This window comes from Lampris incognitus, chromosome 4 (genome assembly GCF_029633865.1).
Source record: "Lampris incognitus isolate fLamInc1 chromosome 4, fLamInc1.hap2, whole genome shotgun sequence".
In the NCBI taxonomy this organism is placed as follows: Eukaryota; Metazoa; Chordata; class Actinopteri; order Lampriformes; family Lampridae; genus Lampris; species Lampris incognitus.
Window position 1 is genome coordinate 3,677,313 of NC_079214.1, and position 18,040 is coordinate 3,695,352.

The 18,040-nt window shown below is 47.7% G+C and overlaps 1 protein-coding gene across 1 annotated transcript; it reads left to right on the forward strand.

Annotated features, from left to right (window-relative positions):
* Positions 1 to 2,552: 2,552 nt before the first annotated feature.
* zgc:162592 (uncharacterized protein LOC561993 homolog) lies at positions 2,553 to 8,808 on the forward strand. Its single transcript, XM_056278768.1, has 2 exons — positions 2,553 to 3,354; positions 8,507 to 8,808. The coding sequence occupies exons 1-2, from the start codon at positions 2,553 to 2,555 to the stop codon at positions 8,806 to 8,808; spliced, it is 1,104 nt and encodes a 367-aa protein (XP_056134743.1).
* Positions 8,809 to 18,040: the final 9,232 nt, after the last annotated feature.

The window sequence follows — 18,040 nt, forward strand, 5'->3', positions numbered from 1 at the left end:
CCAAATCACGTGACAGCACCACCATTTATGGTAATAGTATCATTACTAATACATCTGGGCCACAGTGGAATTCGTGTGGACGTGGCTTTAATGTGACCTCACATGAAACATCATGGCCCTTCCCTGGATTATGGGGACTATTTGCTGCGCATGCAGAAATGATCAGTGGATCACGAGGAACCATCGGGATTTTTTTTAGCCATATTTGAAAGGTTAGCAAAGAAATTAACATCACACCAGTATGACAAGAATATATGCAACAAAACCTCAACAACATCAGGGATATGAAATGCATACAAAAATATCAACGTATTGGACAGACTGCACTATTAAATAGTATTTGAGCTCCCTCCGCGATGTCCCCTGAGGAGTTTTTATGCATGTGTCTTCAGAGGAGTCGGCCATTTCTTTCATTTTGCCTCACGGGAGTTCAGATGAATGTTTTAAACGTAGCTCAGCAGCTGCTATAGTGAGACCCATGGGGGGCAAAGCAAGTCTTCCTACACAAGCTGCTTCATATATGGAAACACACACACACACACACACACACACACACACACACACACACACACACACACACACACACACACACACACACACACACACACACACACACACACTGCACTGCTGTGTTTCGCCTATAGACGTCCCTCAGGGAAGTGTGGAGATTATGGAGATTTGCCTCTATGTGGTTGTGGGGGTCTAATGAGTGGATTCCTCTTGGTCCAACATGCAGAACCTGGCAAGTAGTTACCCGCCCATTCAGCTTGAAGGATTATTCTAGGGTTTTACACTCTAGGTCTTTTTCTCTTTCAGTTTTCCCATCGTACACATCAGTTATGCTGTCATCTTACCCACCGGCTTCATTCAGCAGATGTTGGACATGGACCAACGCTGCACTCAGCTTTACAGCGGTGTCTTATGGGACAACTGAACTGGAGGGTCAGACATCTTTCTATAAGTCCAGTTGAACCCACTTATCTAAACCACGTATATAGAAGTCAAGTCAATTTTATAAATGTCCAATATGGTCAATGGTGGATGACATTGTGCACCCTGCAGGAAGTAGATCATTGCTGCTTGCTGGTTCACCCTGCAGGAAGTAGATCATTGCTGCTTGCTGGTTCCCCCTGCAGGAAGTAGCAGCCTATATGTACTGTAGGTAGTAGTAACATCCATAAACTAGCTGGCCAGCCAGCTCAATAGAGAAGTCATAGATGATGGACAGTCATGGACACAGTCTGACTGACACACTAGTGGGGTTGTTGTGTAAAGGACACGTTTAGCACTCCTGTTCACTTGTCCCATAAGACACCGCTGTAAAGCTGAGTCCAGCAGGGGTCCATGTCCAACATCTGCTGGATGAAGCCTGTGAGGAAGATGATGTCATAACTGATATGAATGACGGAGAAAACTGCGGAACTCAGAGCCAGGTTGTGCAACATGCTAAGATAAAGCTGCATGCTAATTACAGCGCTGTTGTGACACATGATGAAGATGATGATGATGATGACGCTCAGCACTACAATATCACGCGTTTTGGAGCAGACACCGAGAATGATTCCACGTCCATTTTATTTTCATGGGGGTAATTCTTTACGTGTCATTGTCTAGCCCCCCCCCCCTCTCCCCAATTTTTTGGCCAATTACCACAGTCTTCCGAGCCGCCCCGGCCGCTGCTCCGCCCCCTCTGCTGATCCGGGGAGGGCTGCATACTTCCACATGCCTCCTCCCATACATGTGGAGTCGCCAGCCGCTTCTTTTCACCTGACAGTGAGGAGTTTCACCAGGGAGACGTAGCACGTGGGAGGATCACGCTATTCCCCCAGTCCCCCCCCCCCTGAACAGGTGTTGTAGGGTAATGTTATGCAGCCAACAGCGCCCTCTGGGGGCACTGATTGATGTATACTTGCCCTGTGTAACATGCCTCAGTTGCGTTATGGGCACAGCCGGTGAATACATGTTACTAAGCGACACAGCCCGACTCTGTCTGTTATTTATATACACCTACACTTGCAACAACAGGCGCCTCGACCGACCAGAGGAGGCGCTAGTGCAGCGACCAGGACACACACCCACATCAGGCTTCCCGCTCGCAGACTCGGCCAGTTGTGTCTGTAGGGACGCCCGACCAAGCCGGAGGCGACACGGGGATTCGAACCGTCGATCCCCGTGTTGGTAGGCAGCGGAACAGACCGCCACGCCACCCGGTGTCTGTTTCTCTCTCAGCTTCCAGTCGCTTCACGTCGCGGGAACGACCGGTCCGCCAGAACCCCGAGTCCGTGCTGCGGGGAACTAACGTGAACCACTTCAGGAGAGAGGCCAAGAAACGAACCCAAAATGAAAGTAATAAGACAAGCCTGTAAGGAAGAAGCCCGCCATTTATCAGTCTCCATGGTTTCCGAGCTGCTCACGTGATCGATGAGCGCCATTGGCGCGCGCTGATACAGGTGCGCGCCTGATTATCGCGCCAATGGTGAGGGCCGCCGTCTCCGCGTGGGGCTCCCGCACGGCTCGCGCTGAATCTAGAAAAGAAAAAGCCGGGAAACAAAATGTCCGCAGCCAGCAACTTCTCAAGGGTCGCGGACTTGAACGTGTCGAGCGCGGACGCCCAGAGGCTCGCGGAACTTTCCCATCGGCCCGTTAAAGTCTGCATCATCGCGGTGCTGGGCGTGCTGATCACGCTGGGAAACGTCGCGGTTCTGCTCGTCATCTCTTCCTCCGTGTCCGGATGGTCCAGGAACTCCCGGTACCTCCTCTTGTCTCTCACCGCCGCGGACTCCGCGTTCGGCCTGGTGATGACGCCTCTGAACCTGTGGGTGAGTCTGCTGAGGGACTACAGCGAGGGCCCAGACGGGTTCTGTCACGCCGTGGCCTTCTTGAACGCCACCATCTACTCCACCTGCATGTACACGCTGGCCACCATCAGCCTGGAGAGGTACGTTGCGGTGTTTTACCCTCTGAAGTACTCCAGTCTGATGACGCGCAGAAGGACGCTGTCCTCCATCGCATTCGCTTGGTGCTTCCCCCTGTTTCTCCTCCTGCCCATTTCGCTGCCCCACGGTATCATCGACGTGCACTTCTCCACGGCGTCGCTGGTCTGCAACCCGTCCTATTCCTCGAATATGGGATACTCCCTGACTTTGAACTTCCTCATATTTTTCCCTTGCTCCGTCGTCATGACCTACGCGAATCTGAGACTGTGGCGCGCCGCAAAGACACAGAGACTGAAGCTGCGCAGGTACGACCTGAACCGGCGCAACAGACCCGATATCGCATCCAGAGTGCTGATTCCCGTGATGACGGTCTACTACACCTGCTGGTGCCCCTGCATGGCGGCTATGATGTACAACGGTAAGCAGACAGCTTCCACTGGTGCCCAGATGCTTCCTGTGTGTGGCATAGCTAGCTAGATATGGCCCATGGGGGCGTTAATGATCCGATTTGTTGAAAGCAGTGTTTCTCAACCCAGTCTTCAAGGAACCCCTATCCTGCATATTTTCTTTGCAACCCTGAATAGGTACCTGTTTGTAGTTATTCAACCAATCAGCAATGAATTGTGTTAGATGTTGCACACCTTGCATAATTAAGTGCTGCGAGATGATTGGTCGAGTAAGTACAAGCAGGGCTACCTATGCAGGGTTACAATGAAAATCTGCAGGATAGGGGTTCCTTGAGGACTGGGTTGAGAAACACTGGTTTAAAGTGTCTTTTCTTGACGTAGCTGATGCATTATTGTGTGTTCATTCAGTATTTATTGTGGAGAGAAAGCCTCCTCCATGCTGCAGCTTTCCAATCCGTGCAAGGACGAACAAGTGGATGTGGAGTTCCCCTTTAACACGAAAGCACAAAGGAAAGAGTATTCTAAGCAACAGGATTGAAGGCTATTGCCTCATGCTCAAACACCACATAATAAACCACCTCAACAATATGGGTCACCTTGAGGAAAGTTTGCTAAAAATAAGCACGTGTACTTTTTTATGTTACTTTTGTTGTGCCCGTAAAGGGTAAACTTGAGGACAGCATAGTTATACTTTAAAGTTTGACTTGATATAGGCAAGGCAGCGTGATAGGAGTCGAGAGGCAGAGATCCCTTTTTAATGGCAGCTCTCGTGTCCCATACACTGCACGACCCCGGGAGTGGTCTTTTATTTACACAGCAAAATTGGCTCCCGAACAATGGTTGCCAGGAGGGCCAATACAGGGGACCACCCCCGAGCGACTGGGAGGGATGCCGTGCATAAAGCACCAGCCAAGCTGCCCAAGTACAACAGCATGACGGAGCTAGAGCCGTACCTCTCGTAAGTCCAATTATCAGCATGGCACAGCGGATGGAGCAATGAGGAAGCTGTCATCCACCTGGCTCTGGCGTTGGAGGGAAAGGCTTTGCAGATGCTCCTCGAACTAGCTCCAGTGGAGCAACGGGACCTCCAAGCCCTGAACATGGCGCTGGAGAGGCGATTCAGGCAACGCCCCTACACTGATCAGAGCAGCGAATAGCCAGAGTGCGAGAGCCTGGGTACCTTCGCCGCAGGCGTGCAGCTACACGCGCAACACGGTTACCCGCAGTTCAATGCAGCCGCCCAAGAGGAGTTGGCCCACACACCGGAACGGTTGCACCAGCATGTTCGCCTCACCATGCCCCAGTCCCTCGTTAAGGCTCACTGCAAAGCTGAGTGGACCTAGGTGGTACTCTCCACACAGCTTACCCAGCAGAAGGCCCCTGCTCTCCGACCACATGTCAGGTTGGCTGACGATTATGAGGAGGAAGAGGTAGCAGAGGTCGACCAAGTTAGGTTTCCACCACAACAGTCTCGGCGATGGCCTCCAACATCCAGGCGATGTCCACCCCGGCTGACTGACCACTGTTACCGGTGTGACAAGCCTGGACATGTAGCCCGCGACTGCCCAGCACTGGCGCCACAAGCCAGAGTCAACTGGCCGGCGGGGAAAATCCTGACGGCGGAGTGGCCTAGTGAGGTCTCCAGCCCCCCTTCAAGGCCGATGCATGCTGGCTGGCTGCCTAGGTCACACCAAAGGACTGTATTTGGACTGCCAACTCGACGGTCGATCCTGCCGGGCCCTGGTAGACACAGGTCTACCATTTCCCTCGTGCAACCTGGCATACTCCCGGGCACTATCGGCCCCCTCTCAGTGGCATGGTCACCAACCAACACTCAGCTGGTGAGAAGGGGGAGAAGGCTGTTATGAGAGGGAAAAGGCCACTGCAGCTCCAGGTTGGAGGCCAGGAGCTGACACACAAGTTCTGGCTTGCCCACATCCGGGACCCGTACATCATCGGCCTGGATCTGCTAACCCACTGGGGAGCCCGTGTTAACGTGTCAGTAACAACCGTCACCCTCAGCATGAAGACCGTGGTGCTCCAGTCTGGCTGGGGGAGGAGCAGGCTCAGGGACTGGTGAGCCAGTCACCGAGTAGCCCCCGCTCAGCAGACACAGAGTCCTGGTGTGGCATTGAGAGTGCGGCTATTGACAGTGGCAAGAGGAATGGGGCCAGATGACACTGACAGTGGTGGCCGTCCAGACCACCAGCAGCGAGGAGAGGTGGTTCCCATTGACCATGCAGCAACTGAGGCAGCAGTAGTAGGCAGACGTGGCCCTTGCGCTGGTGAAGGGCCGGCTAAAGGCAGGGTGGCGCCCCAAGTGGACAGAGGTGTTAGTGCTGGGGCCTGAGGTAAGGATCTACCATTCTCAATGGGGCAACTTTGAGCTCCGCGACAGGTTAGCGTACCGGAAGTGGCAAGCTCCCGGGCGAGGAAGTGGCCTCCTACAGCTATTTGGTGCCCAGTGTGCTCTGTCCCCAGGTTCTCCAGATGGTCCAGGGTTCGGTGGGGCAGGGCCCCTACAGGAACGCCAAGACCCTCCACTGCCTCCGAGGGCGGTTCTGCTGGCCGGGCTGTCGACAAGACATGGAGATGCACGTACGCTGCAGTAACTCCTGCCGGGCCCAGGCTGGCTCCAGAGTTCAGCAGAAGAGGGCGTATGACACATGGTACTTTGGGTGGTCTGTTCCCCAGCAGGGACACCCTGGACTTTTGGGGGACTATGTATTGGGTGATGGGGGTCGTCAGGGATGACTGACCCTTCAGGTGGGGGCTATGTAGTGACGGGGGAGGCAGTCGCTCCGACTGTCGGCGTCTCTGCACTGGGGGAGCCCAGTGGCTCATGGGACTATTGGTGTTAGAGTTGAAATTGTTATGATTTCTGTGTTTAAATGATGTGTTCATGTTTTGGTTATTGTGTTGTTTGTTTGGAGGTTTGACTCAAATGGGGTAGATGAGGATTGTTAGTGACCTTAGGACCGTGACGGTGTATGGAGCATGGGAGTTGCGATTAAAAAGAGATCTCTTCCTCTTGACTTATGCTTCCACGCCGGCTTGCCACAATAGATTTTCAAGTCCGCCTCGTGAGAACTTGTACATGGGGTCAGAGAGCGAGCTGAACTGTAAAGTCATTCTGGAAAATTTTCTTATTTTTCTTTTCACACATCAGTGAATTTTCTGATGCTGTCAACATAGGAGGAGCACACAAATACAGCCACTACAACATCTAAATCTGCAGTGCCTTTTAAAGATTAACGTGATTAAGTTTAGGCGGCACGATGACACAGCGGTTAGTGCAGTCGCCCCACAGCAAGAAGGTTTTGGGTTTGAGCCCCGGGGTAGTCCAACCTTGGGGGTCGTTCCGGGTTGTCCTCTGTGTGGAGTTTGCATGTTCTCCCCGTGTCTGCGTGGGTTTCCTCCGGGTGCTCCAGTTTCCTCCCACAGTCCAGGTCAGATGTAGGTCAGATGAATCGGCCATACTAAATTGTCCCTAGGTGTGGATGTGTGTGTGTCGGCCCTGTGTGATGGCCTGGGGGTCTGTCCAGGGTGCCTCCCTGCTTGCTGCCCAATGACTGCTGGGACAGGCTCCAGCATCCCTGCGACCCTGACAGCAGGATAAGCGGTTTGGAGGATGGATGAATGGATGATTAAGTTTAATAGTTGTTTACCACTTTTAGACTCCAATGAGGAAGCAAGTATGGAGAAATGGCTGCCAAATCTTTTCTGTTGTTCTGTCACCGGTGCCAAATGATTTAAGAAGGGCTTTAAAACTTCGCTCCTTGTTTACTCCTTCACTCCTCTGTCTCAGCCATGCATTACATCTACGTGTCTGTGTAATTTTGAGTCTATTAGAGCGACAGCTGCAAACGTGGGGTAACCACTTACAAAAGGGCTTTAGCTGTCATCTGACTTGTTTGAATATCCCGTCAAATTGAAGCTGACAGTCTTTCCTCCATCGCCATTATTCTACTTCCTGTTCCAAACGATGTACAAAAAGCAAGGAAAGATGGAAGAATGAGTTTCTCCTTTGAGTCTTTGTAGAAAAGATGGGGGAAAGGCAAAATCTGGGTCCTTGAACCTACATTTAGCTAACTTTTATTTATTTGTGTATGTTTTTCTTTATTGAAGGAAAAGTTTGTATGTTTTGAAGTCTTATTTCTATTTTAATGTCAGCATTCATGTAGTCAATACGTAGGTTTGATTTCCCTTCCTTCATACTGGACACTACTCCGGCTTGTCATCTACACTTCAATGTAATTAATGAAGGACAAATCCACACTCCTCCTTCAGTGTTAAACAACATGCCACGGTTCAGACAAAGCTGACATGATGCTAAAGCAGTCTGTCATGCTGACATGATGCTACATCAGTCTGTCATGCTAACATGATGCTACAGCAGTCTGTCATGTTAACATGATGCTACAGCAGTCTGTCATGCTAACATGATGCTACAGCAGTCTGTCATGCTAACATGATTCTACAGCAGGCTAGCATACTGAAATACAGTAGTCGTTTTATAAATGTACGTCAGTTTTTATTGTTAAATTGTTTTTGCTTTGCTGTGTCGTGGTGGAGCGCCTCCTGCTGGCAGCCTGTGAAGGCTGTGTTGTACAAAGTAACACAGTAGATAAAATAGAATAAACAATGTTCACTTATAAAATATGCATTGTAATTCAGTATGATAGCCTGCTGTAGCATCATGTTAGCATGACAGCCTGCTGGAGCATCATGTTAGCATACCATGACAGACTGTTGTAGCATCATGTTAGCTTGCTGTAGCATCATGTTAGCATGACAGACTGCTGTAGCATCATGTTAGCATGCCATGACAGACTGCTGTAGCATCATGTTAGCATGACAGCCTGCTGTAGCATCATGTTAGCATGACAGCCTGCTGTAGCATCATGTTAGTTTTGTCTGAACCGTGGAGGGGTTTTTTCACTGAAGGATTGTAGATTTGACCTCCATTAATTACATTGAAGTGTAGATGACAAGCTGGAGCTGTGCTCAGCATGAAGAAAAGGACGGACGACTGTGCAAATGAAACCTAACTATGGGCTACATGATCATGTTAGGATAAAATGGAGATAGACTTCAAACAATGTAAACTCTTCCTTTTTAAATGGACTCTATGAGGATGATGGCATGTTGTCTGTTCCACAGCCATCTCGGGTAGCAGGGTACCGGAGTGGATGGAGTTTGTAGTGGTGTGGTTGCCAACATCCAACGGTTTCCTCAACTGCATCTTCTATTTCTGGATTAATCACAGCTTCCGCAGGAAGTTCAAACTGGTCTTCCAGAGGGTTTGTCTGGCCCCCTGTCCCGGCCTGGCGAAGGCTCTCGGGTGCTCTGCCAGTCCACAGAGCCAGTTTGTCTGGGACAATAACAACAGCTTGCATGAGCGCTGCTCCAGCGTCTCCTCCACCTGCACCTTGTTGACCCTGGCTGAGGATGTCCACATCTGAGAGACGGTGCTGGTTTGGTAAAGTGCATTGTACAAGACTTTTACCCGTCTGTCTTTTCAAGCTGCTGGTCAGGCTAGTTGGCATGTCTGTGCAAAACGCACCATAAGGAACGGTAGTGGAGCAGGTTGCTTGGTTGCAGTGCATGTGGGCTGATACCGAGGCCGGACCGTATTGTTAGACTTTGATGGGAAGGCTTACACTGGTGTTCAACCATGTGCCATTTAGAGTCATATATGTTCAGGTTTTCATTCCAACCAGTGATACTGATGAATCCTGTTGTGTGGCTGGTGGTGTGTGAGTTGGTGAAGTCAGGTGATGTAGACTCTATAACCAGCATACACACAACTGCATGGCACATATATGAATACAACTGCTTTAGAACAACCCATCTTCATTCTCCATCATTGCTTGAGTTATTTTGATTACTTTTCTCTATTTTTTTTTCTTTTTATAATTTCAGCCTCGTAAGTGATGTTCTACTGAGCAGAAGGCACAATTTCTAACTTTTGTTTTATTCTAGATCAGTGTCACCAGTATTCCATAGACTGCCAAAGAAAGCTTCTTAAACCACGTTTTAGTTTATTTCTTAGTCAGCTGTGCATCTCTGTGAAGGTAGCCTACGCCGCACTGTCTCCCATCACACTGTATGTAATAATAATAATGTATGTAATAACAATATAATGTATGTAATAACCAAGTGTTCTCTATGGTGTTTACTGTTCCCGTCAACTGTTTGACCCCGAACCCGTCACGTTCCTGAGTGAAAACAGGTGACACATTTCTATGTGGATCTGTGATGAAAAGACATTTTGGCAGTAAACATCACAGCCGGTTTGAGGCCACCATCGTCTTCAGCCGAAGATGTGTGAGTCAGAGGCCTTCAGGTCACCGTGTCGTACACTCGGGGGGGGGGGGGGGGGGTAACGAGGCGGCTACAACGTGGAGAGGTCAGCGGATTTGTGCACATGGAAGATAACTTGTCTGTGTTCGGGATGTTTCTTTGGCTGTGGTCTTTTTTTATGTTTGGAGATGAAGCCCGTCATCCCGCCTGTGTCCCTCATGTCTGGCTGTGTTACGTCGCCCACCTGGGAAGGTTGGTATCGTCTCTCCACCATCACAGTGAAGCTCGGTTCAAATTGAAAAGCTGATTGCTGAGAAATTTTCAAAACACAGCAGTTTTGGCAAAACCGAAATGTAAGCTAGTCAGGAGTTTTATTCTGCTTTTCATCCCCGGGGAGGCGCTTCCTCTGAAGGCCAGCAGCGAGGTTCAGGAACTGGGGCGGCGGGGACAGACTGGGTGTAAATCTGGTCTGAGCACTTGAAGACGTGACACTTTTAGTAAATTATGGGGAAAGAATGGCCTTTGTAAATGACTAGCTTGTGCGTAAATAATACTTTATACTGTTTATAACCCCACAGTGTATTAAAGGAAAGAGTAAAAGCATTTGATTGTATTGGTTTCTTCATAATCTGTGAAATAAAGCATTTTGCCTTTGACTTTTATCTTCATTTTATGTTGACGCTTGACAGCAAAGGTTTTGATTGTTCTGCAGCATCCGTCCATCCGTCCATCCATCCATCCATCCATCATCCAAACTGCTTCTCCTGCTGTCAGGTTATCCATACTCTGAGGACTACTGAGATGTCTACACATGCACGTTGCTAGTACGTGTGGATTACGGGGTGAAGGGTGTCTTTCTGTAGACCTGTGAGAAACGTGGAGAACCACCACCATGTCGATCTGTGTGGGGATTGTTGCGCTCTCACGCGGTGATTTAATTTGCCTCCTGGCCAGTGGTGGCGCTGTGACGTCGCACGTAAGTGATTGTTATAAGTGCGCGAGCGCGAATAGAACACCCTCTTTCCGGTTAAAGTGATTCCGATGACGGGCCGCGTATTTTACCCCCCCCCCCCGTTTATAATAGTTAGTGAGCCGGTTACCCTGCCCTGAAATGACCTCGCCGACGGGCTGTGGGCCCGGGACGGAAGTCGGAAACCGATGGAGCAGGTTGTGTTTTGACGGAGGAGCTGGGGGGAAATTACGAGTTGCGGGAGAAAAACGTTTTTGGGCCTCCTGCGTCACCGAGGGCTGAAAGACGCCATACTGCACGAGCCAGCCGCTGCAGACGATGATGATGATGATGATGACGGCGACGAAGATGATGACGCTGATAACGAAGAAGCCTGTGCCGGACTGATGCAGATCTTGGCTGATAAAAGTCTCTGTGGTCATGCGAGATGCGGCTGACGGTGAAAACCCCGAGGGACCGCTATGCAGGTAAGGGCAGACCACGGGTGAGTACCCTATGGGCTGGTCTCAACCACGTGACTTTTCCATTGACAGCGAACAGCGCCGCCATGTGGCAGGGCAGCTGGACCTGAGCAGCTGGAGCTCTCGCCGTCGGCCAGTCTTTACAAGCACGGCGGTTTAGGCGACAGTCGTACGAACGTACGGAAATAAAACACCGCAGCTGTGATCCTCTCTTCCAGAAACAGTCTGCAAAATACATTTGACAAAGTTCTGGCCCGACGGATCAGACTGGATTTGAGGGTTTTGCGCTGTGAGGCCAATCTCACGCAATATCCGCGATGGCTTCGACCGAGAATTCTGTACAAGCTGTAGATGGGAAACCAAGGAGAGAGATATGGAAAACTCACACTGACCCATATGTTACACCCATATGTTAGAGCCATATGGTAGACCTATATGGTAGAGCCATATGGTAGACCTATATGGTAGAGCCATATGGCAGACCCATATGGTAGACCCCTATGTTAGACCCCTATGGTAGAGCCCTATGGTAGACCCATATGTTAGACCCCTATGGTAGACCCATATGTTAGACCCCTATGTTAGACCCCTATGGTAGACCCATATGGTAGAGCCATATGGTAGAGCCATATGGTAGACCCATATGTTAGAGCCATATGGTAGACCCATATGTTAGACCCATATGGTAGACCCATATGTTAGAGCCATATGTTAGAGCCATATGTTAGACACATATGGTAGAGCCATATGGTATACCCATATGTTAGAGCCATATGGTAGACCCATATGTTAGAGCCATATGGTAGAGCCATATGGTAGACCCATATGTTAGAGCCATATGTTAGACACATATGTTAGAGCCATATGGTAGAGCCATATGTTAGAGCCATATGTTAGAGCCATATGTTGGACCCATATGTTAGACCCATATGTTAGACCCATATGGTAGATCCATATGTTAGACCTATATGTTAGACCCATATGTTAGACCTATATGTTTGACCCATTTACCCAACAAAAGCAGTTTCTCTCCCTCTTGTACTAATTATATCCAAACCATGTCACATTGCGATTTAGCTTATAACTGCTGATGAGGGTTGAAACACAATTGAAAAATGTCTAATACAATTGAAATGCTTTATTTTTAAGGGCTTTTGCTTCTTTAAAAAAAGTGTAAACTACTAATAAGACACGTTAGCCCCTAGCTAACGGGTCTGACCCTTTAGCCGAGCGGTTAGTGATGTCGCCTTGTGGTGCAGTACACCTCGTATCGAATCCCGCACCGGGCAAGAACATAACCGGTTACAAAAGTACAAGTTTTATACAATGAATAATATATAACTTGAAAGTTGTATCGGTCTAAAGGAACTACTGAGTCACAGACATTTGGCAATGCACAAGGAAATGGTATCCACTGTTGTCCTACCAGTGCTGTCCTCATTCCTGAGCTAGTCTGTTGGTAACATTGTAAATGTTCTCTGTACTTGGCCAGTGACACGCTCCACATGGATGCAGACAGATGCAAATTTTCTTGTTGCCCCAATTTCTAAAGGACCAAGCTGCTTTCTCCCTTTTGTAAAAGCAGTGATCTTAACTTCTGCATGATACTAATTTTTCATCCGTCAGATCTTCCCAATTTATCCTCGATATGCATTTTCTTCCTGTTTCCTCTGACAACCTTCAAGTGTCTTCTCCTTGATGGCTGATTATCTTTGGAAAGTGAAAGTAGAACTTGTTCCGCTCTCTGTCAGCTCGATTGGAACAACCCAAAACAGCACAGAAAATAACCACTGTGAAATACTGAACCACCATAGCTATTCTGTACCAATCAAACCTTGAGGAAAATTCTGTCCACTTTGGCTGTTTAGAAAACATTTAGCATCACGCAGTGAGAGCAACACGGTATCCTGTGGATTGGAGCCGTTGTCCTCCAACATGGCAGATGCGTTGCCGTCACGTGACATGTGACGTAATACGAGAACGGCACATACACTGAGCTAATGTCTGCAGAAAGCTGATAACGAGAGTGTCACAGACTATATTATGCGGGCAGAGACAGCTATAACAGCAGTGAGAAATACTGAAGAGACTCTTAGTGATGGACTTTTGATTGCAATGATCCTGAAAGGGTTGCCGGAGTCATTTAAACCGTTTGCCATCCACATAACCCAGGGTGATGAGAAAATAACATTTGCTGACTTCAAAACCAAATTGAGAAGTTTTGAGAGCACCGAGAAGCTAAGTGCTAACTCAGATGATGATGGTGTAATGAAGGTGACTGCCTCCACTTTGGGAGCGGGGTGGGCAGAGATCTTGCTAGGGCATGTCTGAAAGAGCAGAACCAGCGACCGAAGCAGTGGTGCAGATTTCAACACACAAAGATGCCACGTGCAGACAGAGAAGAGAGATGACGTAAAGCAAGCGACTGATGCTGAAGAAGAGCATGGCCATGCGTTCAAGACAAGTGACAGACAGCTCAACTGATCGAGACAGAGGCCTGATGGTCAATACGGGGGTGACATCCCACATAATCACAGACATAAAACAATTCAAGAAGTTTGATGACACTTTCCAGCCAGAGAAGCACATCTTGGAATTGGCTGACAGAATGAGGACGAGGGGTATGGCGTCAGCAGTGGGGGTCAACGGGTGAAGGCGACGCCGAATAGAGTGCTGTACATCCCACCCCACCCCACCCACAGGTGAAACTCCTCACTGTCAGGTGAAAAGAAGCGGCTGGTGACTCCACATGTGTCGGAGGAAGCATGTGCTAGTCTGCAGCCCTCCCCGGATCAGCAGAGGGGGTGGAGCAGCGACCGGGACAGCTCAGAGGGTACTTGGCCAAGTACAATTGGGGGGAAAAGGGGGAGGGAAAAAAAAAAGAAAAAGGCATAATCCATTGATATGACCTAAGGGGACATCTTATTTTCGTACATGTATTAGTTAATCAATGAACACATTTGTTGTGTCTCCCTACTGTCCGTATTTCCTTGCATATTTAAAACAATGTAAATGCATGTTTTGATAATACATTACAGACAGCATACCAAGTAAGCGTACTGTCATCAAAGTATCATATTTTCATAGTCCATATTTTCACTGAAATTCACTTCTTTCTAAATGAAGCAAGACTTACATAATTAAAATGTGCAGATTTAGTAAGTATATATCACCAAAGCTAAATTTTAAATTGGAAATATTTTGTCTCTTAATGCATGTTTAGCAGTACACTAAAATTGATAATTTACATTTGTTTAAATAAACTTCAACATATTAGGAAATCATTTCATCAAAGTGCACTTCAGCAGATTACACTAAAGCACAATTTAAATGTGCTTAAGTTACCATTATAACCAAGTTCCTTAAAAAAAACAAAAACAAAAAAAGGTCATTGAAACGCATTCCAGAACAGTGCTAAATTAATACTTGAAGTGTGTTAATTTAAAACATACTTTTTGAAAACACATTAACGACCCTCACGAAGGTCGTCCGTTAGGATGCCCCATAACTGCTTCCACACAGCATTTCCAACTATCCCTCGCTTTCCTGATCGTTTTTAGCTCCTACACATTCTCCACCCATGTCCCACACATTAAAGTCATGTTTAAACACATTAAATATACTTAAATGCATGTCATTAAAATACATTAAATTAAAAACATACTTGTATTACTCTTCAGATACTTCAAATATACTACTAACATATTTAAGTATACTTCTTTTTACACCAGAAGGGATAGAAACACTCCTAAATACTTGAATGACTATGTACCTGATGTTGACAACGATGACCAAAAATTAACCAATGTTGACTCCTGCTACAGCATGGTGTGTAGTAGTGTACCACAAACTTGATGAAGCCATGTGCTCATCAAAATCACAGAATTGGTATGAAAGAGGAGATGAATTCCCTCAGAGAAAATGGCACATACACATTGACCACACTGCCAGAGGGTAAAAGTGCAGTGGGGGGGCAGGTGGATTTACACAGTCAAAAGCAATGCAGACGAGTCAGAGACATACAAGGAAGATACATGTTGCAAAAGGTTACAGTCAAGTAGCTGGAATAGACTACAAGGAGACTTTCTCTCTAACTGTGAGTAAGACATCAATACGTAGCCTGATGAAAATGGCAACTCAATATGACCTTGAACTCCATCAAATGGATGTTAGGACAGCTTATCGAAATGCTGCTATTGATTGTGAGGTGTACGTAGAGCAGGGGTGCCCAGCTCCAGGCCTCAATGGCTGCAGTGTCTGCAGGTATTTGTTGCAACAATGCACTACACCACCTACTACTACTACTTTCGGTTGCTCCTGTTAGGGGTCGCCAGAGTGGATCATCCGTTTCCATTTCTTCCTGTCTTCTGCGTCTTCCTCTGTCACACCAGCCACCTGCATGTCCTCCCTCACCACATCCATAAACCTCCTCTTTGGCCTTCCTCTTTTCCTCTTTCCTGGCAGTTCCATATTCAGCATCCTTCTCCCAATATACCCATCATCTCTCCTCCACACATGTCCAAGCCGTCTCAATCTTGTCTCTCTTGCTTTGTCTCCAAACCGTCCAACTTGAGCTGTCCCTCTAATATAATCATTCCTAATCCTGTCCTTCTTTGTCCTTCCCTGTGAAAATCTTAACATCTTCCTTTCCCTCCTTGGTCCAAGAGGTGAACTAATTAGTTAAATCAGGTGGTGTAGTGCATGGTTGGAACAAATACCCGCAGACACTGCAGCCCTCGAGGCCTGGAGTTGGGCACCCCTGACATAGAGCAACCAGAAGGATTTGAAGTCAAATCAGAGACAGATGGAAAACTAGTCGGTAAACTGAACAAGTCACTTTATGGTCTAAAACAAACATCCATCCATTATCCAAACCGCTTATCCCAACCGGGGTCATGGGGATGCTGGAGACTATCCCAGCAGTCACTGGGCGGCAGGTGGGGAGTCACCCTGGGCTGGTCTCAAAACAGTCAGGACGAAATTGGAACAGTGTTACACGATCACCTCAGTGAAAATGAATTTACACAGAAGCCAGCAGACCACTGTGTATACACCAGAGGAGCAGGGGGTGATAGGATCATTCTGATCACTTGGGTTGATGATCTACTCATTGCAGCCAGGGACAATGATTCTGTCAATGATCTGAAGAAACTGTTGACAGCAAAGTTCAAAATGAAAGATCTCGCGAAGCTTAAGCATTTTCTAGGCATTGATTTCGATCAGAGTGAGGGAGAAGTAAGGATGAACCAAAAGAGGTACTTAACCAAAAATACTGGAGAAGTTTGGGAATCTTGTGTTTGGAATGTAATTTTATGCTTCAAATGTTCAAACTTGCCAGACAAGTGTGACAGTGTGTTTGATCTGTGCATTATGAGAGCAAGTGGGGGTGTTGATTTGTGTTGATTTGGGGATGGTTGTGCGCTCATGCAGTGATTTAATTTGCACTGCCTTCTGACCAGTGGTGGCGCTGTGATGTCTCACGTAAGTGATGGTTATTTATGTGCAGGAGTGCGAATAAAGAAACCTCTCTTTCCGGTTAAGCTGAATCTGGTAACGAGCTGTGTATTTTATTTCTCCATTTATAATAATTAGTAAACCAGTTATCCTGCCCTAAAATGACAATGCCAACACAACAGATTATACACCGATCAGCCAAAACATTAAAACCACCTGCCTAATATTGTGTAGGTCCCCCTCATGCTGCCAAAACAGCTCTGGCCCATTGAGGTATGAACTCCATAAGACCTCTGAAGGTGTCCTTTGGTTTATGGCATCAAGACATTAGAAACAGACCCTTTAAGTCCTGTAAGTTGTGAGGTCAGGTCTCAATGGACTTGTTTTTCTCTGCTCTGTTAAAATCCCCAAGGATAATGAGTAGGGAGTCTGGATATTTGTGCTCTGTGTTTGTAGTTTGATCAGCAGGTGTTTTAACACCTCTTTAACACAGGCCTGGGGTGGATATAGACACCCACCAGAATAAATGATGAAGATTCCCACGGTGAACAGAATGGTTTACAGTGACAAAGGTCTCTAAGTGAGGGCTGCGTGACTTCTTCAACACCGTGACATCCGTACACCAACCTTCGTTTACGTAGAAGCATAGCCTGCCCCCGCCCCATTTTTTTTACAGATAGCTCAGTTTTGTGGTCTTCTCGGAGGAGTTGGAATTGCAGCAGATAAGTGTACTGCCCGGTATGTGCTAACTAAGCCAGCTTTCAGTGAGGCACAGGGTGGCAGATCTGGCAAAGTCTGTTTTTTTCTGTTTAGGAAATGTCCAAACCATCTCAATCTTGCCTCTCTTGCTTTGTCTCCAAACCGTCCAACCTGAGCTGTCCCTCTAATATACTCGCTCCTAATCCTGTCCTTCTTCATCACTCCCAATGAAAATCTTATCATCTTCACCTCTGCCACCTCCAGCTCCTCCTCCTGTCTTTTCATCAGTGCCACTGTCTCCAAACCATACAACATGGCTGGTCTCACTACCGTCTTGTAAACCTTCCCTTTAACTCTTGCTGGTACCCTTCTGTCACACATCACTCCTGACACTCTTCTCCACCCACTCCACCCTGCCTGCACTCCCTTCTTCACCTCTCTTCTGCACTCCCCGTTACTTTGAACATTTGACCCCTAGTATTTAAACTCATACACCTTTGTGAGGAATCAGGAACATTTATTCGTCATTTAATTTTATCCACCTGCGCACATGAAATGAAACAAAATATTGTTTCCTGCAGCCCACAGCAGTTCAACACAAAGACAAAAACACATCCAAACTACAACAACACATATATCCAACATATCCACACGGAAAACCAAAAAACCAAATCACTGTCCAAGAGAGCGAGCGCCAGGATGAGTTGGACTGCCAGTCTGCATGGGCTAGCAGTTAGCTTAGCCAACCCCGCTTCCGCGTCCTGTCAGACCACCCATGGTGTTTCCTCCTCGGGCGCAGCTCCAAGC